The following is a 24,801-nucleotide window of genomic DNA, read 5'->3' on the forward strand; positions in this document are numbered from 1 at the left end:
ATTAGCCAATCAGGATTTTGCTTTTGCTATGTTAGACCACAGAACAAATTTCATGAAATAAAATCAGTATGGATGTGTTAATCTGTACATGTCCTAACTATTTTCTTAAATGTATAATATTTTGATTCCAACATTTTCTTGGCTTTCAATATGAAATTCCCTTATTTTCTTATCTCTTAAAGATCTTCTGAACATATCACCCTGATGTTCTGTGTCTACTCCACTGAAGAAATTACTGTTTAGACATTTCCGGCAACAATGCATTCAAAATATTGTCATAAAGGTAGAGTTATGTGAAGTTATACACTGGTGGAGGCTTGATGGCTTTAACTAACACAGGCCCGATTTAAATAGGCCTTTGTGCCACCCCTGTCACGTGCTAGGGGTTGGCCAAGGATGCAGCATCCATACCGGCCTCACCCCTAGCATGTGATGAGGGCGTCAAAATGGCGGCGTTCTGTACACACGGGTGCTGCCATTTTGAAATAACGGCCGTGTCGCATCCAAACGGCGCGGCGCAGCCATTACATTTTGGTGCCACTGAAGGGCGCTTGTGGTGCCCTTTCAACGGCACTGAAGTTCTGCCGCACGTATTGCTGGCACAGCCTTTAAAAGGCCGTGCCAGCGATACAGAGAGAAAGGGGCCGAGCAGCCCATTTCTCCCTTTCCCTGCCGCTGTTGGGGTGTCCTTGGGGCATGAAGCCCCAAGGACAACCCTTTCCAGGCCACGGGGAAGCAGAATTTTGCCGCTTCCCCAAGGCCTGGAAAAGCAGCAGATCAGGGCCTCTGGGGCTGCCACTATGGCCGCTGAGGCCCCGATCCGTCGGGGAAAGGGGCAGGTGCAGGCTGCCCCAAAGGGGCGGTCTGTATCCCACGACAGACACACACAACACTCAAAACTAATCAGGGGAGAATTATAATTTTAATAACCTATGTAAAGTAAACATGGATTTACACTTACAGTTGTCTTTGTACCTGTATTTAAATGAAAACAGACTAGGAGCTGAATACAGTCAGTTTAGAGTTAGCTGTGTTAAGTTAGGTGTATTAATACTTCCAGGACAGTAAGTATGTTCAGATATGCAGGAAATGGGAAAAAATATCTTTTGATGTAACATTCTGTATCAGCAAACTGTGTTCCAGAAGTCAGCTCAGGATTATTGAAGATAGCTTCCTGAAAGCCACTCTGGTGTGGCTGTTTGCCAAAATGGGTACATTTCTTCTGCTGGATCAGCACAAAGCAGAAGGCAAGGACTTTGAAAAGAAGATGAGCTGCTACAAACACCGGCACTTCATCTAGTTGCAGAGATACAACACTCAAAGGAAACCTGAATCAGTGGCCTCCGGGTCAATATGTAATTAAAAGATGGCAACAACTGTTAAGGAGCACACTGTGTGTTTACACAGATCAGCAGGCTTAGTGGTCCTACAATATATTAAATATGCACAGCCATATAAGAGAAACACACTGTAGATTGTACTTGGATAAAATGTGCTCTTCAGGCAAATATATTCAGAGCGATACAGTTGGTAATAGTGCTCACAAAAACATTGTCACAGATAGCAGGAAAGGCAACTATTAGCAGTATTTTAAGAGGGAAACATTACTATGAAAGGCTGGTTCACTTTCAAAGATTCAGGGCAAGGCAGGTAATAACAGTATGGATGAAGAAACCAAGGGTGCCATTAATACACGTATATGTCAGAACCTCTCACTTCCATAGGTTTAGTAAATCAGTCCTCTGTGTTAAAACAACAAAACTTTATTTTAATATCTTTAAAAAGTTAGCAGTATGACTTCTGCAGACAGAACCAAGATTTCTGACTCTGCAACTTCTGGCTGATTTCTCAGTCAAGCATCATTTCTTCATATATTTATTAAACTGCGATCTTGCTTTTGCTTCAAAAATGCAGTGTCCGGGAATGCTGCCAACACACACTCACACGGCTGATAAGAGCCTGCCTAGCAAAAGGAAACCACGCTGAGCTGCAAGAAGCAGTTCCTCAAGCAACAATGCCAAACAACGTCTGAATAGAATAAGCCACTAGCCAGTCCGAAGTTCAGGATTGCAGAGAGCAATACTACTAGTCTAGTCCGAGGTCAAGAGTGGCAGAGGGTTGGTCAAGGTGTCCGGTCCAAGGTCAAGGATTCAAAGGCAGTCAAAGGTCTAGGAAGCCAAGAGTCAGAACCAGCAGCTCAAAATGCCTAACAAAAACCCACATCCACATTATTTATTATTGCCTTATGTAAGGCAACAATACACACACTCTAGCATTACATTATTGTGGGAATTCTGAATATTTAAAAATTGTGTTGATATAATGACAGAAGTAGTTTACTGATACCATTCCTTCAACTCCCTATGTGAAAAGGAGAACAGTTGGCTTGAAAAACATAGCCTGATAGTTAATCTATTAATTTCAGACTTACATAGCCAAACAGATCTGGAAAAACAACAACAATACTTCTGTTGCAGTTATAACTGGTATAAAATGTTCCTTGCTAAAAAGTGTCTCATTTTTAATGGACAAGGTCTAGGTTAATGCTGTAAAAATTCTAATGAAAGCATACCCTGTGGCTCAAACTAATTGTCATCACTGAGCAACCATCCCCTTTAACCTTTTATAGATGTATTACTCCATGAACTTCTTGCCTGTAACAAGGAATGCTTGAATTAATTGTCAGCAGCCAGAAATTCCTCCAAGAGAAAAAGCAGTCAGAGTGTATGTCTATCAAACACCCACTTTAACTTTCACCTGAACCTTTAATGATGATGGCATCAACAGCAACTGTAATAATTAAAAACTTAAAATGGGATGTTTCCATAAATATATTTGAATGTTACTTCCAAGACAGTTAGCTTCAAAATTATGAGGCAGTCTCTGTCAAAACATTCAGATGTCTTGTACTACTGGCTTAATTATTGTACTTAGCTCCTTGAAATGCTCCCTCTTTCCTGATGTGGAATATCATTTTCCTCATCATGCAACACAACTGACACAGTGTTATCACCCTTCTGTGACCTTATTTGTGACAATATGATCTAATCTGGAGTTGCCCTGAAGGTCTGAAGATCTAACTAACTTTGAACAAGATATTCAACCCTCGTGGTGGAATGGACTATTGGAGCAGTGTAAAATACTGAACTATAACTCTAGACACCATGTTACAGGTCTTTCAGATTTTTACAGTGGCTAGTTATTTTTGATGTATAAAAGAAGATTCATTTTGTTACCGTCAGTGAGGACTCTTAAATGCTCTGCCACTGTTTTTTTGGATACAGCCATTTTTGTTGTCAGATTGCTTCCCATTTATCCTCTTGCATAGACACTGTCCTGTTTGTCTGATGTAGAGTATAGACGGGCACTGCTGGTATAGGATGTGATATATCACATAGAAGGGTGAACATCTGATGTTGTGGGTGATATTATTGACCCCTGTAATATTTTTCTGAGAGTAGATGTGGGAACAGATGTGGCATTTGGGTATGTGGCAAGGTCTTGTATCTGCATTATCATCCATGTAATGTGTCCTGTTGTGAGTAAAAGTGTTTAAGATTTAGAGTATGTCTGTAGGCCAAAATAGGCCTGCTTCCCAGAGCTTATGAAAGGACTATATTATTCTCCAAAAATGGTTGTAGGTCATTGAGGATGTTTTTGAGTGGTCTCAGTTGGGAACTGTAGCTGACCATTAGGCATCTTCTGTCATTTTGTATATCTGATCAATGTACATTGTTCCTAGGTACTAACCTTGCCTTATGATTTGCCTCTTCAACTCCTTAGGTGTATATTGTAGCTTGAGAAATTCCTTCTGCAAATCCTAGAGTCTTGGGTCTCTGTCCTTTGGGTCTGAGCAGATGCATTTGCATTGGTTGGCTTGGCTGTAATCAATGGATTGTTGTAGTATGTTCTGGGTGGCACATACTGTAAATAGTGAACGGTGTGTTTTCTATAGAGCATGGCGATTAGACGTCCAATGTGCAGTTGCTTATGGCAACCCTAAGGTGAAGCTATCATGGGGAGTTTCTGGGACTCAGTGTATGTGACTTGCCCAAGGTCATCCTGTGTGTTTCCATTGCTGAGTGAGGAACAGAATTCTGATCTCCAGAGTTATAGTCCAATGCTCAAACCTCCACACCATACTGATTTATCTAATTATATTTCCTTATCATAGTTTCTCAACAGTTATAAATTCATTAACAACAGCAACAATGATTGAAAAAGACTGCTTTGTACTTGATTACTATTCACACAACCCAGAATTGTATAGTCTTTTCTCAGTACAATTCCTTCCTTCTAGCACCTCTAAGACAGCTAAAGTTTAAACTGCCATTATACCTGCACACCACAGTTCTACTATTTCCTCGGTCACTTGCATTTGGTATTTTAAAAGAAAACAGTTAAACATTTATCAGATTAAACTGGAAGAAGATTTTATGAAGAGGTTGGCAGAGGAACAGTTGAGAAGCTCTGTAGCTTCGCACATTTCTGGATTCTTAAGAGGCAGTAAAGACCTGGCAACTGTTCTTACAATTATACTACTGCATTGTACGATGAAACAGTAACTTCACAGAAATATAGTCCAGGAGTCCCACTTGGCTCAGCATATCATTGGAGGATTCTCACTAGAGCAAGTAGATTGAATGATGAGCCACAATTACATTACCAAGCAAAATGATGCTTCTTTGTTATCCATTTGCTTCTAGGCTCAATTTATGGTGCTCATTTTGATCTTCAGAGATTTAAATGGTCAGGAAATATAATACACCAAGAACTGCTTGCTTAAATATTCCAATTCAAAGGCCCTTTTCTCAGTGCCCATACTGTTAGAAATGTGGCAGAGAGGTAGGCATGGCCAATAGCTGGATCTTGTTTCAGTGAAATAGGTCTTGCTTTTTTATTCAATGGTGAGAATAATGTAACCTTCCTGATATTGTTAGATTCCAGCTTCCTGGAGCCCGCATAACCAGTATTGAAGAATGCTGGCAATTGCAGCCCAAAAGCACAAATATATCCACATAATTTTCATCCATGTTTTAAAGAGTGACACTGCATTCCTAAGAATGTTTATTTAAAAATAAATTCTTCCAAGTTATCAACAACAGGACTTATTCCTAGGCAAGTGTGCAAAGGATTTGATACTACATAACACTATTAGCCTAAATACCCTAAAGGCACCAGATCTCATCTGCTCTTGGAAGCGAAGCACGCTCAGATCTGGTTAGTACTTGGATGGGAGAACATCAACAAATACCAGGTTCTGTAGGCTACATTTCAGAGGAATACATAGACAATCATTTATGAGTATTCCTTGCCTAAAAAAATGCATGGGGTTGCCATAAACTCATAGGTTTAAACACACGTAAACATACACACAACAGTATTATTATCTGCTCAGGGAAGACCAAGGAAATGGCTGTTACATTTGCAATGATTTCTGGCACTTCCACAGCACATACAAAGCTTGGAAGGAAATAGTGATCTTGTAAATTTCCAATCAAACAATGTCGGCTGTGAACTCAGATTAACCGCCAAGGAGAAAAGAACAAAACTACTACCAAAACACTGGCCAGTGAGTTCTTGAATCATCTGTTATAATGCAGCAGCCTATAGTATACTACTGGCTCTTTTCCCAGCTATTTAAGAGAGCCATTGCTGCCAACACACTGCGAGTTTCTTAAGCCTTTGTCTCCTCCAAATGTGAAAGAAAACCAAAGTTATTTTTCCATGTGTCACTGTTTATCTCAGATGTGCTATTATTAAAAACAATCTGTTTTTACTCTTCCCTTCTGACTTTTGTTAGTTTGACTAGTATCATATGAAAGACTGTGGAAAAGGGAAAATACCAGTATCTTCTAGAATCCTTATGGCTGCATCCGCACTGCAGAAATAATCCAGTTTGAAACTGCTTTAAGTGCCATGGCTCAGTGACATAGAATTCTGGAAATTGTAATTTGTTGTGGCATCAGAGCAGAGGGGAATTTAGAATTCTCTCCCAGAGAGCTCTTCTAGTGCCTCCCCATACCATAGATCCCAGAATCCCATAGAATGTTGCCATGGCAGTTAAAGCGGAATCATAGTGCTATAACTGTGTGGTGTGAACGAGTCCCTAGACAGACTTAGCAGCATCTTTATGAAACCCTTAAGTGTACAGCAGTGAATAGTTAGGTTTGCACCAAAATCAAAGAATGTGTTTTGTAAAACTGTTGTTTGCTTTTGTCAGGAGTCAAGAAAACAGTCAGAGCCAAGCTTCACACGCTCTGAGATGGTCAACTGTTTACTCAGTTTTTTTTTTAAAAAAAAGAAACCTAAAACATTTCAGCCTCAATAAGAAAATGCCTTCTTCAAGGCCATTCAACAGAAATCAATGGAGTTGAAAACTCCCTACTCTTGTTTCTTATTGAGGCCAAAATACGTTGAGCTTTAAAAAAAAAGGAAACAAATGAATAAACAGTTGGCCATCTCAGATCATGTAAAGTTTGTCTCCTTACTATTTTCTGCTTTTAATGTGCTTTTCAGTACTCTTTCCACCACCATGTCTACACACCAAAATCTTGATTTCTCATGGGTCCACCCTGATTTAGAGACCCACTAAGTAAAGACAGTAAACCCTGCTACAGTAATGACATATTCTTCCACAGGAAGCCACATATATATAATGTGAGCATTTATGTACCTACTAACAATGCAGTTTATCATTTGAGGGTGGCTGGGAAAACATCCTATACAATTTATTTGGACAATTCCTCCAATAAAGTGTAGCACACTCTATAGGCCAATATGCCAACAGACTATGAAGAGTCACTTTGCTATTATGCCATTAACATCCCACTCATATTTAGTTTTCTAATAATGTTACCTTGATGATACAGGTAATTAGGCAACTTGCAAGGGTCCTAAGAGTAATACTGGTTTGGCAATTATTTTTTGTTATCCTTAAAGCAGCAGGTTCATTCAGGGATACAACCATTCACTTATGTAATTAAATTTTAAAGACTGCACAGTATCTGTCAAACATTTTAATTAAGTTTTGCCATCAGTTGTTAGCTTCTTGACTCATTATGGGTCAAATGAAATGCTAGCCTAAAAGTTTTCTTTCTGCTTCAAAACAAACTTCAGAAAATCTGCTAGCTTGACTTATTATGAAATATTAGCTTAAAAAAAGAAAAGAAAAAAGTGTGAACCTCACAGAAAAGAAATACTAACACATTTTTTTTTACTAATTATAAAGTTAGTCTTGGTTAGGAAGCAACTTTAGCTGATTTTTCACATATTTATTAAAACAAACACATGGCATAAGGGATCAGCTTATGGAAGGAGAAATTTTACACCTCACTAGCAGAGAGCAAAATTACCCCTCATTCTATCAACCAGTCACCATTCAATAATGCATGCAACGAACATCTGCCACACAAATCCACATTTAGCTCAGCCTCAGCAATTTTCATGATGCATGCTCACAACCTAACACACTCTCTATGTGTGGATTTTACCTGAGGTGTCAAATTGGTATCATAAAAATGAGGTACTGCTGGGAAATTTCTTCAGGAATTCTTTCCTTTCAAGTGATGTTTTTGGAGGTAGTAAGGTTGCACTATAGTATATCATCAAGAACCAAGTATACTTAGGAAGAATTTGTAGGTATTGTCTAAAAAGACCATATGACTGTCATTATGTCATTTGCCTCTTGATGGATCTATTTATACCTATGTTAGTTTTCTATTTCAGGATATTCTCCCCCCACTCCAAGAATATCTAGTGATCTGCTGATGCCATCATGCTCTTTCCCCCCTCAGAGATATTAGCTATCAGAGATGGTACTTTAGTATATGTCAAAGTGATAAATTCAGTGAAAGCTCTATCAGGACAAGTTGGGTGAAACGGGTTGCGAATATGGTGCCACCACAAGATTTGATATGCTAGCTCTATGAGTCTGCTGATCTTGCAACTTGGCAAAGAAAATATGACAGACATAACTTCAGCATTCAGGTCACAAAGCTCTGAGAAGGGTTTGAGAAAATTCATATCAATATTATGACAAAATATCCATATAACTTTAGTCATGAAGTAAATACATAGAAAACTATACCACATAGTGTTCGACAAAGCCTTTGAAATGTGATCTGCCAAGTAGTTACACGTTTAATTTAGTTAATATTTTCTAACCTACATGGAAAGTGTTGAAATGAAGCCTCTTGTCCGTAAAACTCTTCTGGCCATGGCTGAACCACAGGGAATTATGCATGTCATGTACATGAATACTTTGGTTTCAGAAATCTAGGGGTCAGTAGTAAAATCAGAGAACCTTTATTTAGAAATTGTAGATGTACTCCATAGATGTATGTTGTCAGGACTGAGAGGCCATCATTATTACAGTATAGTTAAAGCACACCATAAATCAAATTTTGACCAGGCTAGCAGATCACTTAGCTTCTCTTTCCCATGGTGTCACCCCTCCTTTCTCTTCTTATCATCTGTTATCATGAGGCCAACCTTGAATCTCCAGGCACAGTCTGTCCTGCATTATTCCCCTCTGCTTGTTAACTACCAAAGGAATGTGAGCAATAGTTCTACTAATTAATTTAGGAATACATATCCCTTCATCCAGATCAATACCACATAAGATGTCATAAGCAAGCAAAGCAATAACAAGACTCAGCTCCTGACAATGAATGGGTCACCTCTTTGCAATCTACTACCACTACAGCCACTATGATTCCTGATATGGATTAGTGGTCAGACACTGTTACTCTCACCCACCTACTACCCTGCACACCATGGAACATTTTTGCTTGCTGCTGCTTTACAATACATTCATTGCACATCTCTCCTCTGAGGGAGGCCAGAGAATGTGGGCAAAGCAGTTGAGATGCCAGCATAAAAATTGTTTGTTGTTGCTGTTGTTGTTGTTGGTGGTGGTGGTGTTGTGTTCCTTGAAGTCATTTCCAACTTATGGCGACCATAAGGTGAGCCTGTCATGGGGCTTTCTTGGCAAGACTTTTTCAGAAAAGGTTTGTCATTGCCTTCCCCTGAGACTGATAGAGTGCGACTTGCCCAAAGTCACCCAGTGGGTTTCATGGCTGAGCAGAGAATAGGGTCCTGCTCTCCAGGATTTGCTACAGTCCAACATTCAAACCACTATGCCACATGCACACTGAAAATACTGTATGTTTATCTTCTGAAGAAGGAGCCTGTGCTGCCACTAGTTCATTGCCAAAATAAAAAGCCAAGTCCAGGGAGAGGAGAAGGAAAGTCTTTCTCCCTCAGACAATGTAAAATCTTGCACCAAGACTTACCCTGAGCTCCTCATTTCAAGAAATGGTCACTGGCTATTTTTAACTGAAAAGTGTATGTTCTTGTCAGGTTCTGACATATTCTGGTAATTTTTAAATGTACACTTCTTTATCCACCTGCAGCTCATTACTGTCACTGAAAAGATAATGTCTGAGCATCCCCCACCCCCGGCCAATTCAGCCTACATAACACTTCACATTGCTCTAGAATCAAGTCATCCAATAAGCACATAACTAATTTTACACCCAGAAAATGTAGTGATGATTAAATGGTTCAGCATGTGTGCATGGTAACATTAATAAGAGGGATCTTTAAGAGTTGAAGGAGGACAGGTATATGATAGGGAAAGCATTGATTGCCATAGGTTTACAGTCTCTTCAGTCTTGGGCTTTGAGCACAGGGGTGTATGAGATTCTGGACAGAGCTTCACAATTTGTATTGGAAACACTTTTTTTAATTAGTGCACCACAGACAGAAGCCCTGAAATATTTTTACTGCACCCTTAAGTTCAGCAATTATCGCTAACATTTCTTGTAAACATTTCTTTTGGAGTTGAGAATGGTGGGGCTTAAGAAATAAACTGCTGATTGCTTTCCTTCCACAGGAGTAGAGCTGGCTCCTGGCTGTAAACATTTGCATGGGCCTTCTTGTCATATCAACTTTACGAACATTCTCAAAAAAGACAGCTTTTTAACCACAGAAACAAAGCTAATTAGGAACATTCCAGTCAGCAAACAACTGTGCCTCCTACACCTTTTCTCCAGTTCTCTCCACCACCCTGTCACCACCCCCATTGCTGCTTTTTCCAGAATCCCAGGCAGATCTTAGGTAGAGGAATTATTCTGATCTGATTTAGAAAGGAGGGAGATTTTATTGTGGAGGGAGTTGTTGTGCAGTAACAGTGTGAAGGTGTGGGACCCTATTGTGGGTGCTGCTATGGGGTTCATATGCATAGCTGAGGAGATGAATGACTAGGAGAGGGGATTTGGGGAAAGCCATGGTTCCAGCAGTGCACTACAAAACCCCTGATTGCCTCCATGTCCACAGTCCTACATATATACATCTCTTAAATACATCAACAGACCCCCCACTTAGAATGAATTCCATGGTTTGACTGGAGCCCCCAACATGTCTTTTACTGTGTGCCCCTATAGGCTGTTCAGGCATTTGCCAGGGCATGTGTAAGGTTAAAACTGGGAACAGGGATATGAGTGGCATATAAGCCTTGTCTTGCCCCCTCACCAACATCCCCAAGCTGAATATACAGTTATGTTAGAACATGAATATCTGCTCTGAATCTATATCTGGCTGAACAGGATTACAAAATTCTTGTGAGCAAGAATTCAGTCTTGCCAGTACTCCTGTTCACAGGAGCTTTGTAATCACTGTCAGCCATTAGCAGTTTCACTGGCTACTTCAAATCTTTTCACTCAGCACATGAAAGTCTAAAGTCCATGTGGGTGCTTAGAAACACTGGAAAGTTGGGATAATGTGGGCAATGACTTCCCCATTACCACCTTTAGCTATACACATATTAGGGAGATTGAACAGGTTTACAGATACAAAAAGGAGAACTATAATGTCAAGATGCCTGTGTTTCCCCACACATTAACCTGTTATTATTTATTTGTTTATTTGTTTATTTATTTTTACATATTCTCTCCTTGTCTTCTGAGTTGCCTTAATTAAATTCTTTGAAAGCTGCATCCAATCATTCCCTCTTTCATTCCACAAGCTGGTGTGCTTTAGCTGATACAGAGGGAGGGGTGAGCTTTTCTTTCAGCCATGTAGTTGGAGAATGGCAGCATCAAACCCCTTCTCCCTCTATTTTTTTGTGGGTTTTTTGGGCTATGTGGCTATGTTCTAGAAGATTTTCTTCCTGACGTTTCACCAGCATCTGTGGCTGACATCTTCAGAGAATGCTTGCCTGGAAAAAGTGAGTCTATATATACTGTGTGAGCTTGGGAATGCAGGAGTGATTTGCATGTGTATTGTTTTGTGCTGATGGCCGGCCTCAGGCTGGGAGGCTAATGCAAAAGAGGATTAGTGTCTGCTAATTGGTGATCATTATTTGCTGGGAAAGCCCCTGACTCTGAGTGGTTTCCCATTTGCATTTGCTGAGCCCTTATTTTGCTATTCCTCAGGCCTAGTAGCCAAATTTTGTTCACTTTAAGGGTTTCTTCTTTCCGGTTGAAATTATCCAGATGTTTGTGGATTTCAATGGCATCCCTGTGCATCCTGACATGGTAGTAGTTGGCATGGTCCAGAATTTCAGCGTTTTCAATGTTTTCATCATTGTCAGCTCTTTGCTCATCTTGGGCTCATAAAACATTAATCAGTCTTTAGGACAAAATGGAAGATAGCATTAATTTATATTTTATTTATTTATTTTATTTTTATCCAGCCTTTCTCACAAAATGGGAGCAGTACTCTTGAGTAGTAGTCGACTTTGCTATTACTATTGTCCTCAGCAAAGGCTCCCTTACTGTGAAATATCTGACTGCATTATGTTTATTTTCATTAATGCCCTGCAGAAACTTGTAAATGGTGAATCTGCTTCTAGCCTCAAAAAGGAGGAAGAGGAAAAAGCAGCAGTCAAATGAAAGTTCTGCAGTTCTCTCATTACTACCATTCAGCTGTTCCACTCTTCCTCTCAGCAGCAGTGGGTTGATTGGGATTTCTTCCTATGCATGATTATTATAATTTTTGCGGACTTTTTGGGCTATGTGGCCATGTTCTACAAGGGTTTATTCCTGATGTTATGCCAGCATCTGTGGCTAGCATCTTCAGACATCAAAGAGGCATTCTCTGAAGATGCTAGCCACATATGCTGGCATAACATCAGGAATAAACTCTTCTAGAACATGGCCACATAGCCCAAAAAACCCACAAAAACTGTGGATGCTGGCCATGAAAGCCTTCAACTTCATATTTACTTATTTATTATATATGCTGCATTTATCTGATAGTCGAACCCAAGGCAGCTCACAGAAGGAAATCAGTTAAAATCTACACTACAGTTTTCAAAACAATCAAAATAGCCACAACGAAAACAATAAAAAATTATTTAAAAACATACAAAAGTTTTTTAAAACCAAAAAACCATGCACAGCCCAACAGAAAAAGCCTCCCTGGCATGGATACATATTTAAAGCCTGTTGAAACAAAAAGAGTTTTGTCCATCAGTGAAAAGAATACTGGGAGGGGGCCAGCTTAGCATCCCATGAAAAGGAGTTCCAGAGATGGGAGCTGCCATTAAGAAAGCTCTCTCTCGTGTCCTCACCAAGAGACCCTATAGTGTTGGAAGGACCAAGAGAAAGCCTTCCTCTGAATATTGAGTTGTTATGGGTTTTTATGGGACTATATGGTCTTTCAGATAGTCTAGACCTAAGCTGCATGGATCCTTACATATCCTGATCAGCACTTTGAATTGTGCCCAGAAACAAACCAGGCATAAGAGGCTTACATTGTAATCTGATAACATTGGCGGTTGTTTTTTTTAATGTCCAGTGGAACGTATCTTGTTCTTGTCTGTCAACATGCTCCAGAACTACCAACTCCAACTCTGCAAATGTGTTTGTGTCCCAAGCAGGCCCATCCCAAGAGACTTTATCATCAGGAGCACTAGAGCTGGGTTGTTGTTCCTTAAGCTTACCCTTCACAGAGTGATGACTGGGCATTATCTTCTGTGCAGTGGCATTTAGTAATTTTAAGATGTTCTGGACACTTTGCTTATGCATGGGTCTGCTTGTGTGAGGCAGGGCTTTCCACAGAGTAGCATGTGTGCCTCTGCATCTAATCTAGGCTACTGCTTTCTCTTGCAATAGATAGGTGTATTGTGTTGTTGTTGCTGTTGATGATGATGACTGTTGCTAACTTGGACATTTGCAGAAGGTTGATGTTAGTGCTGGTAGTGCTTAGGAATAAGTGTGGTGGATACTGGTGGCCTTTGGAATGCAGCCACCTGGACAGATGCTCCAAGAAGGGCAATGAGGTGTATCTCAGTGGTAACAACTGAGCTGTCTGGTTAGGACAATGATAGAATGATTCCCATGGTCTACCCCAAACCTGTGGTTACTGCACATAAATTTCATATTCATAAAAACAGTTGCCAGGTTGTCACAGAATGCAACTGTTCATCTTCCTCTACCGGAAGTTCTGCTGCTTCTGAAAAGTAAGGTCTCAGACAAGTGGGCACAATGGGAACTAGATGACAGATAGCTATTTGGAGGTAAATGGATTCAGGACCCTGGACAGTACTGAGTGAGATTCAGGACTATGACTAGCAATCCTGCAGTTAAAGTAAACTACCCCAAGAGCAGCCTGGAGCAGCTGCCCTGATTGTACATTTGACTTTTAAAGGACTAGTGGCTGTTTCTGTAGTCACCAAAGGTAAAAATAATAATTCTTTTCTTCATTATAGAAGGCATTTATCTCCAGCAGTATAACAAGTTATCTCATTTCTTTAAACTTGAAATTCTGCTTAGAAGACAATGTATTACACAGCTGTCTTTTAAATTTAAAACTCCCTGCCTTTAATAAGCAGCAGCAAAGAAACACAGTCTAAATGTTGAGTGAGGGATAGTGTGGGAGAAATCAAGTGGACACAGAAACCTGTTGATAGAGAGACTGATGAATTAGGAGTGCCATTGAGAGTAAGTTAGCCTGTGGAAATATTTCATTGTCTAGCTGCTCTTGCCTTGTTCCCCTTTGATTTGTTGAACAGCAGGTGTGTAGGTATCAAAACAAACCAGGGATAAGTCAGGTTTCTGGGTTCAGGTGTAACAATAAACCAAGGTTAATGCAAGTAAGGTTTAGTGCTGAAAACAGTATATTGTGATATATTCAGACATTTAACAAAACAAAAATTAGACAAAGTAATCAATAACTTGGCATAGCATCTGAATATGGTCAAGAAGTGGCAGTAGGGAAAAAACCTGATTCTGCGGATAAGGTGGCAAGAGATGAAAGAGCAGGAAACGTCATGTTTGTGGATGGATGAAGAAGGTTGCATGTGAATAGAAATGAAAGAGATGATCTTCATGGGGGGAGGGGGAGATGGTTAATGAAGATGAAGGAGGAAGGTATGATCCATTGGTAAAATGTGGGCCCCACCAGACTGCTCTAGAGGGAATGTGGCTTTTGAACCACATCATGTTCCAGTCAAGAAATCTGTTGAATCACTGAGCCTCCTCTAGCCATCATTCTTGCCTTCACAAGGCACTGTAAGAACCAATTCTAAATCTAAAATGAACACAGCTTGAAAAGAGGCATTTATCTCCCAAATGACAAGTAATTTTTTTAAAAAATCACAACGACAATTTCAGAGCTACCACATAATTATGCTACATACAGCAGGTAGCTTTAGGAACTGTGATACTGTTCCATTTCTAAAAGTATGACTAACATAAAAAGTTACAAAAATTGCTTCAAGCTAAAGAGAAATACGAGCTATATCCAAAAACCAATCTTCCAAAGACAATTAACTACAATGAAATTTGTAAAGCATATCAAATGAACTCTTATATTCCTTCACTGAAACTTACAAAGTAAATGTATTTCATGGATATGATTTTTTAAAAGTCCAAATGTGTACATAACAAATGGAAGTCTCTTTAAAAAAAAACAAATAAAATTTGATGCACAGCAAGAATAAGCATTCAAAATGAAGAAAGTACAGTCATTATCTTCAGATCCATTTGGAAACAATACTGTATACAATAAGTTTTTTCTTCTCATTAAAAAAGAATGAGGGAGTGCCCAGAGACAAATTTGTGCACATAAATGAACAGAATTTTTTCCCAGAACAAAAAAGTTTAATAAAAAAATTCAAAACATGTAATATCCTATGGAACTCCATTATGTCTATCTTTATTAATGGTCTCATTCATAACACAATAAAATAATAGCTCTCGCATTATGTGATCTTGAAGCTCTATTGTCACTCCATCAGAATAGACGCTTTTTTATATTTTTCCATATCTACATTTTAACATATATTTAATACTGCCTTCAGATTCATACACCTGACAAGCAGCCCAAGCACTTCATGGCTGGAACTTTTTAAATTTTTCAAAGAAACACAAAAGATAAAACTAATTCTACTTTTGTATGTTTGTTGAAACAAGCAAAACGATCCCACCCCCTTTTAATGTACTGTTGCTGCTGCTGCTGCTGCTGTTGGCTACTACCTATTTTTTCTGTCTATTTTTGTGAAGTTTTACAAGTAATAAGAAGGGCAAAGTTATCAGCCTAATGAAGAACCAACCGAGGTGCCTGGGTTAAGTTGGTGAATTTTCATGAGACAAGGAGATACTGCAATTGTTTCCATAGCATCTGAAATTATACATCAGACAACTAATAGCAGCAGTTGAAAACCAATACATGGTAATGTCTTTGTTGACTCCTGCACCTTTACTTGTTATACAGATTGGCTCAAAGCTGTGTGAAATCTAGGTAAGAGTCCACTAAGTCTGGCAACAGACAAATTCAAATCCCAAATAACCCTTTATTTTCAAGATCATCTACAAAATACACACAGTACTCTAGAAATATATGCAAGCCTTTACTTACATATAGACACATTCTGCAGAATCAGCTATTTAAAAATATCATAACTATAGCACTGACACTTGTAAGACAATGGACCCTAATTCTTACCCATTTATTTAATTATGTATGCATACATACATGTATTTTAAATGCATGAGCTTCTTTTTGAACTAATAATAGATCCTGAAGTGATGTACAACTTAAAATTACAAACAATTTCAAAATATTTTTAAAAGACTGAACACTTTAAAATACAACAATAACAACAAAAATTAGGAGGAGAGAACCATAGAAGCAGAATGAGGAGCCCACTGATTTAAAACAATAAGACGTTATCATGACTTAAAGTTTTTCAGTAGCCTGCCTAATGCTAAGCATTATATAAATATATAATCTGAGTTCCTTAGGGAGACTTCTATAGGTAGAGTGCCACCATATTCCTAGATTCTCCTAGTGATGCAATGTATAGGAGCCCACCAGCCCAGATCCCAAATTACAGAAATGGTCATATGAGTAGAATTAGTCTTTCAGATTATCACCCAAAAATCAGCCAGAAAAAAATAATGGGAGGGGGAGATTGAGAGGCTTTAGGAACCACAAAAGTAGAGCTCAGAGTCCACGCATGTTCTGCAGATGACACTTTCCCACCCCTAAAATAGATGGTAGATCAAGGCTGTTCCATTTCTTAAGCACAGCCTAAATCCAGACTGGCAAAGATCCATAAATTGAGAGCAACATTCATTCTTACCCACATGTAAGTGTGAACTGGAAGCTTCTGATAGATCTCTGGCTGATTTTCAGTTGATCACAGTTACTCTGATTTGTAGTAACATAGGTACAACCAACCCAGTATATAGCTGAAGGGCACAGTGGTTTCATAGAATCATTGGAAGAGACTGCAAGGGCCATCCAGTCCAAACCCCTGCCATGCAGGAAATCTCAATCAAAGCATCCCTGACAGATGGCCATTCAGCCTCTGTTTAAAGACCTCCAAGGAAGGAGACTCCACTACACTCTGAGGGAGTTTGTTTCACTGTCAAACAGCCCTTACAGTCAGGAAGTTCCTCCTAATATTGAGGTGGAATCTCTTTTCCTGCAGCTTGCATTCATTGCTCCGTGTTCTAGTCTCTGGAGCAGCAGAAAACAAGCTAGCTCCCTTCTCAATATGGCATCACTTTAAGACAGGGCTATCATATCACCTCTTAACTTTCTCTTTTCCAGGCTAAACATCGCCATCTCCCTAAGGCATTCCTCATAGGACATGGTTTCCAGACCCTCCATTTTAGTTGCCCTCCTTTGGACACGCTCTAGTTTCTCAATGTCCTTTTTGAATTGAGGTGCCCAGAACTGGACACAGTATTCCAGGTGGGGTCTGACCAGAGCAGAATAGAGTGGCACTATTATTTCCCTTGATCTAGACACTATGCTTTTATTGATGCAGCCTAAAATCACATTGGCCTTGTTAGCTGCTGCAACACATTGTTGACTCATGTTGAATTTGTGGTCTACTTGGACTCCCAGTTCCCTTTCACATGTAGTCTTGTTCAACCAGGTGTCATCCATCATATATCTTCAGAAACACAGTTTGCTGCACTGGGAATCATTTGGTAGAATACGGGGTGCTAAACTGAACAAGTCTTTGAAGTCATTTCCAAAAGCTGAAATCTTCTTTCATATATAGTAATGGAAAATTATACAGATGCTTAGCTAATTAGGAGTTGGAAAGCTGAATTTGCTCACCTCTTAAAGCTGTCCCTGCATATGTTGTGCTCATCTATTAGAACAGTGGCCACTAGAAAATCTAGCTCACTATTCCAGTTACTTGTTCAACACTTGACATAGGCCCGGTATAGATGGGCCCTTTGCGGCGCGCCCATGACGTGCTAGGGTTGCTCGAGGGTGGGGCGTGCATATGCCCCACAACCCTAGCACATAACGGGTGTGCTGCAGCTGCACAATGCCATACAAATGGGGCACGTAATGATGACATTGCAGCTGCACTGCATCCAAATGGCACGGCGCAGCTGTGACATCACCGCGCCATCTCTGGTGCTTTGCAGCATCACAGCAGTGCCGCAAAAAGGAGCCACTTCTGGGCGCTCCTTTTTTGCTGCGCAGCAGCGCCACACAATTTGGTTGCTGTGGCGCTCCTGTGGAGCAAAGAGAAGTGCCAGGGAGGCGCCTCTTTTTAGTGATCTGTACCGCGCCATATAATCCCTACTTGTTTCTTGCAGGGGTAGAAACAAAAAGAGAGAGGCATAGTCTAATTATATATTTGATATAATCATGATACAGTTTCCTAAGCCTGACACATTAATACCTGGGGTCTTTCCAAATGTAGATTACATAGGTGCGTTACAGACCACTCAGAAGGGGCGGTCTGCTGCTGCCTTCATTTGCAGTGCGGGGGATCCCCAGCGTACAAACCGCGAGGCTCCTCTGTGCTGCAAATAAGAAGCGCCAAAATGGCGCTTCTCTGAGGCGCGGATATGATACCGCGAGGCGCCAATGGTGCACTCGCAGCGTCATATGTGCTGCGCAACGTGCATCCGCAGCGTGTCCGCTATGTAAAGATGGCAGCCCCAGTGTAGAACGGGCGCCGCCATTTTGTACAGACTCGGTCCGTATTAGGGTTAGGAGCATCCGTACTATAGGCCCGTTTGTAATGGGCCTAAGTGTCAAATGATTTGATTTAACATTTCTGATGTTTTCATACCACAAAAATGCTAGAATTATCTACATGCTCATTATATTATGATAGCTAGCACCATCAGTTCACCAAACTACAAGAACGTCGGTGTTGATTGGAAACTCTTCCTTGAATTAGTTTTACTTAAAATGAGACTGCTATATGTGGTCTGAGCAGATGTGCTATCCTGGCCCTAGTGCTCATCCAGATTAGCCCCTGGATTGGTGCAGGGACAGATGAGTGTTCACACACCCATCCCCGCACTGACCTAGGACTCGGGCGTAGTATGCTGTTTATTACCTTTTTGGTGGTCAATCCATCTGAGAAGCCACCCAGTTGTCTGACATGGAAACAGAGCACCTAGCTGCACCCACATACCCAGGTGCCCCATTTCCATGTCAGCTGGGGTGATCAGGAGGATTCTCAGATGGATCAACCTGAGGAAAGGTAAGGAATGCGGGAAGGGCATATGCACAGCCCAGTTTTGCCACAGTTTCGTAGAAACGCCGCAAAAAAAACAAAGCTAAATTACTGTGATGATGATGATGATGATGATGATGATGATGATGATTATTTATATCCCGCCTCTCTACAAAATGCAATCGAGGCAGCTGGATCCTCTGGATCTGCCTATGAACAGGCAGGTATTCACAGGTGGGCCTGATCCTGTCCAGGAGTTTTGACCTGCACCATCTGCACTAGATGACATGAGGCTGGGTGGGGGGAACCTGGGCCATTTGCCCATGTAGACAATCCCAGCCTCAGTGTACTGGCAGTAAAACTTGAAAGCTCCCAAATATGATGATGTAATTGCTATATCAAAATTGTTAGCAACAATTTTACAGAATTTCACCAAACATTGTGGGTTTTGCTTTGATGCAATTTCAATTTGGTTTTAATTTTTGTCCCAGATTTGAGGAGAAAGTGGGATTGTTGTTGTTGTTGCTGCTGCAGCTGCTGCTGCTGTTTAATGTCCTTTCCTTTTTCTTATATATTTTTTCATTTACTTCTATTTAACACTCAGAAAATGTATTTTGTGTGACTGGCATAAAAATAGAGTGAACAATAATAAAGAAAGAGTGAATGAATGAATAAATGTATTAATGAAATAAGAATATTTTAACTGTGAGTAAAAAAAAATTGGTTGATGTTGTATCATACAAACTAGAGTACATTTCCCCTCCCAAACTGGAAAAATTGTTGCTGTGTGATATATCTTCACCAAAGTTGGCATTGAGAATAATATAATACCACTAAACTCAAATCTACAGAAGTACTTTATTTTTCCAATACCCAAACAGACTTCCTATTTAAAAAAAAAAAAAAAAAAAAAAACCTGCTTCAATGGACGTACAGTTAGACCTTCATATCCACGGGGGATCCATTCCAGAATATTGGAACCAATCATTTCCCTAATGATATTATCATTCATTTAGTGCTGCTGAAATAATGTGTACAGATATCTCAATTTATAACCTCTGACTTTTTAAAAAGGCATTCAAAATAGAAGAAAAGCATAGCAATCCTACTTGCAAATGTAGATTTATCTTGAAAGGTAAATTGTCAGAGCTTATGAAGAATCAAAATCCCTTCTGGTGCAATCTCAAAAGGATGGAGGAGAAATAAAATAAAAGTCTCTCCCCCCCCCCCCCCTTTAAATTATAAGTTTCCTCCCATTGATTTCAATAGAGGAGAACAGATCTACGGTAGCTACTCCACAGAAATTTGATGCCTGTGAATTATGTACATCCATGGCTACCCCCAGCCCACACTGGTATACCCCTTCCCTCCAATTTGGAGAAAAACCAAAAAAACTGGGATTGACCCCAGCACTTTCCATGGATCACAGGATTGCAGCCTAAGTATTCCTCTTTTTAATGGCCTCCTATTTTAGGAGTTTTATAAGACATTTAATTTGGGGTTTTTTCACTTAAACTGGAACAACACAGAGTTTTGCTCTACTATGTAGCAAATCTCAGACATTTGTGATAATAGCACCCAGGTGTCATCTAAACAACTGGTTTATTCTTCAACAAAACTGAACTAACTAATTTATACCTTCGAAATAACCTGAGCCTAACTTAAGGTCTGGAATTGTTTTACTATGCATGTTTTTCTGTAACTCATAAAATAAGCAGCTTTGCTTAGGCTGTGCAATTTCCTGTTCCACCTTCCAACCCCCCCCCCCCCCCCACACACACACACCAAACAACCCTGCAACCGATTAAACACAATGTGCTTTTCCCTTATCTCTTTCTGCCCAGCAAGTCAAAAGGTATAGCTCTATGTCATACCTGATATGCCACACAAAACCAGTCAAGTCTCTCATACTTAAAATCACAGCAGTAATGGAACAGTACAGGATGTTTCATTCAAGGTCAGGAAGGAAATAAGATTAAGATAACAATTTGCAATGGTACTATTCTCTGACCTTCTCTTTTATAAATATCCCCCCTCCAAAAGCCAGATATTCTGTTTTTCATTTTATAGATGCTTGATCACATAAGCTACTGTACACTACTCAAAATGGCAAATAATATAAGCATGGAACACTCAGACAAATAAAATGATTCAACACCAGTGTAATAGCTAAGAACAACACTTATCATTTTCTTTTAAACAATGAGGTAAGGGCGGTGGGGGGGGACACTAACAATAACAGATATACATACCTTGGCAAGCTTGATTGTTCGATTTCTCATGCAGGTTTTCCTTTTCTGTTCTTCAGAGCAACATTGGAGTGAAGGTAAGTTCCTCAGGTTGCCACCAATTAGAAGTCAGTTTCAGTTTTCACACAAGCTTAGCTTTCAATGCGTATGTATGTATCTTTCCCTGAGGATGACTATACTGCCCTCCAGTTCTTTAAGAGCCATAGTATTGAAAAAAGAGAGAGGGAGAGAAAAGAAAGAAGGTGTGGCGTTAAATTCTAGGGTCACTTGTTTGGGTGATTCAAAATAGAACATAAGACAACTTCTAATAGAAATGAAATGTCATGCAGGGACAAAACGCTGCCAACAGTCCATCATACATGGCATCTTTTCAGGATGATCTTTGAATTCAGGAACTGTGGTACAGAACTATTCATGCTTTATGGAACTTTTTCTGTGACAAAAAAAATAGGCAGAGGACACAGGATGAGACATGTTTTATTGTATCTGAGCTATTAACTATAAGATGATTTTGCTAGAAGAAGCTTAAAGATAATCAACAAAGCAAAATGGCATACTTTGATTAAATTATTGTTTTAATAAAAAAAATTAAACACATCAAATAATCAATTCAAAATGGACCACTGCAACAGTGCTAGATTCCTTAATCCCAAAAATCATACAAATAGAATCGTGGAATCATAGTTGGAAGAGACCACAAAGGCCATCCAGTCCAACCTCCTGCCATGCAGGAACTCACAATCTAAGCACCCCTGACAGATGGCCATTCACCCTCTGTTTAAAAACCTCCAAAGAAGGAGACTCCATCATTCTATGAGGGAGTGTGTTCCACTGTCAAATAGCTCTCACTGTCAAGACGTTTCACATAATGTTGAAGTGAAATCTCTTTTCCTGTAGCTTGCATCCATTTGTCCGGATCCTATTCTCTGGAGCAGCAGAAAACAAGCTTGCTTCACCTTCAATATGACATCTCTTCAAATATTTAAATAGGGCTATCATATCACCTCTTAACCATCTCTTCTCCAGGTTAAACATCCCCAGCTCCCTAAGTCTCTCCTTGCAGGAAATGGTTTCCAGACCATTCACCATTTTGTTCACCCTCCTCTGGACACGTTCCAGCTTCTCAACATCCTTTTTGAATTGTGGTGCCCAGAACTCAACACAGTATTCCAGGTGAGGCCTGACCAAAGCAGAATACAGTGGAAAAATTACTTCTCTTGATGTAGACACTATACTTCTATTGATACATGGCTTGGGCCCGAGTTACTTGAGGGACCGCATCTGCCCATATAATCCGCCCCGCACACTCAGAACAACCGGGAAGAACTTACTAGAAATTCCATCTTTTAAATATGCTATTACATCCCAGAGGGCCTTTTCAGTAGCGGCCCCACAAATCTGGAACAGTCTTCCCAAGGAACTCCGCCTGATCACCCCCCTAGAAATATTTAAAAAGAGGCTAAAAACTTTCCTCTTCTGCCAAGCCTTCCCCTCTGGAAAATGAACTAGAGTATTTTGATCCTATCAACTTTTTGCCTCACCCTTTTAAATGATTGTTTTTAGATTTTAGATACTATATTGTTATTGGTTTTATCTATTTATGATGTGTTGTAATTGGTTTTAAATTTTCTGTACACCACTTTGATCTTCTGGAATAATAATAATAATAATAATAATTATTATTATTATTATTATTATTATTATTATTATTATTACAGACTAGGATCACAATGGCCTTTTTAGCTGCTGCATCACTCTGTTGACTCATGTTCAACTTGTGGTCTACTAGGACTCCTAGATGCCTTTCACACGTAGTTTCATTCAGCCAGGTGTCTCCCATCCTATATCTGTGTATTTCTTTTTTATTTCTTTTTTTCTTTTTTTTGCCCTACATGATGCGGACTCAAGCAAAGGGGAATGAGTGCACACTGTATTACCACACCAGAGCATACTTTGAGGGGTCAACGATTCGAATTGGCCCCCTTGCACATGCTCAGTGGGGCTCTGGACGCTGCCCTCCTTCCCTGCCCCCCTCCTTAGCTGTCATCCTTCATCAGGGTCTAGGAGAAGGCAGGGGATGATGGGATAGGTCGCTGGGGGTCCCTGGAGCGAGGATCAGGATGCAGGAGAAGGCAGGAGATGATGGGATAGGTCGCTGGGGGTCCCTGGAGCCAGGATCAGGATGCAGGAGAAGGCAAGAGATGATGGGATAGGTGGCACAGGAGGTGAGATAGGGATGCAGGAGCAGTCAGGGGATAATGGGTTAGGTGGCACAGAGGTGAGATCAGGATGCAGGAGCAGTCAGGGGATGATGGGTTAGGTGGCACAGGGGGGAGGAGATTGGGAATGGCAGACAGGTCAGGGGGATGATTGGTTGGTGGCACAGGGGGGAGTGGGGATGCAGGCAGCAGTCAGGGGGATGATGGGTAGGTGTCAGGGTGAAGGAGGGGAAACAGGTCGGGGTCTAGGAGAAGGCAAGGATGATGGGGATTGGTTTTGAAAGAGGGGAACAGATCTTGGTCTAGGAGAAGGCAGGGGATGATCTGATTGGTGGAAGGAGGGGGAGCAGATGGGGGTCTAGAAGGCAAGGATGATGGGAATGGTGGGAGGCTAAAGGAGGAGAGCAGATCGGGGTCTAGGAGGATGCAGGGGACGCAGGGGACGCAGGGGCTGATGGGATCGGCTGGTTGGCAGAGAGGAGATGGCATGAAGGAGGAGGAGAGGAATGACGGAGCAGGACGCAGGGACCAAGGGGGGTGGCATCGGAGTGCTTTTCCACACCAGACCAAATTGCAGTGCAATAAAAGGCAGCCTGAAAGCAAATTAAGCCACTTTTTTCCTGTTTTAACCAAAATGAGGGGTGACTTCAGAAACGCTGCTGAAGCAATTCGCAGGGGGCTCCCATAGAAATCAATGGCTTCTGATAAAACAGTCCCTTTATGAGGTGAAACCGCATCATTGGAATTGCAGTCACTGCAGAAGTGAGCTGGAACTGAGCCACAATACCACCCAAAAGCTCTGTGTGATATACTCCATAACACTGGCCCCAGGACAGAGCCCTATGGGACCCCACTGGTCACTTCTCTCCAGGATCAAAAGGAGCCATTGTTGACCACCCTTTGGGTTTGGCCAGTCAACCAATTACAAATCCATGTAACAGATGTGTTGTCCAATCCACATTTTAGAAGCTTGTCTGCAAGAATGTCATGGGGAACCTTGTTGAAGGCCTCACAGAAATCAAGATATGCAATATTTACAGCATTCCCATCATCTATCAAGCTGGCAATTTTAGAGAGAGAGAGGGAGGGAGGGAGAGATCAGATTAGTCTGGCATGACTTGTTTTTCAGAAACCCAGGTTTACTTTTTTTGGTTATGTCATTCCCTTCTAAATAAAACATATGACATTTTCCTCAGACAAGGATAAGGACAAATAGACAACAGGAAAACATCGTAGTTGAATGCTGAGAGGGAGAATGCCATAAAGCAATGTAAAGAAAAATCAAACCAGACATGATTTATAAGGGATGGAGGAAACCTTTGAAACTGTTTATGATTTCTATCAGGGACGTAGCTAGGATTTTAGGAAGGGGGGGGGG

General features: G+C 40.5%; 1 protein-coding gene across 4 annotated transcripts in view; it reads right to left on the reverse strand.

Annotated features, from left to right (window-relative positions):
• The window catches only part of SGCD (sarcoglycan delta), a 719,570-nt gene that overhangs the window by 418,053 nt on the left and 276,716 nt on the right, over positions 1-24,801 (reverse strand). For 3 of the 4 annotated variants that reach the window (XM_042451262.1, XM_042451266.1, XM_042451263.1), the window contains one exon: positions 21,208-21,395. The exons of the other annotated variant lie outside the window; for it this stretch is intronic. In XM_042451262.1, the coding sequence (XP_042307196.1) occupies positions 21,208-21,237 (30 nt within the window). In that variant the 5' untranslated portion in view covers positions 21,238-21,395. The remainder of the gene's footprint in view (positions 1-21,207; positions 21,396-24,801) is intronic. 4 annotated transcript variants of the gene reach the window in all.

The sequence above is a fragment of the Sceloporus undulatus genome, chromosome 2 (assembly GCF_019175285.1).
Source record: "Sceloporus undulatus isolate JIND9_A2432 ecotype Alabama chromosome 2, SceUnd_v1.1, whole genome shotgun sequence".
In the NCBI taxonomy this organism is placed as follows: Eukaryota; Metazoa; Chordata; class Lepidosauria; order Squamata; family Phrynosomatidae; genus Sceloporus; species Sceloporus undulatus.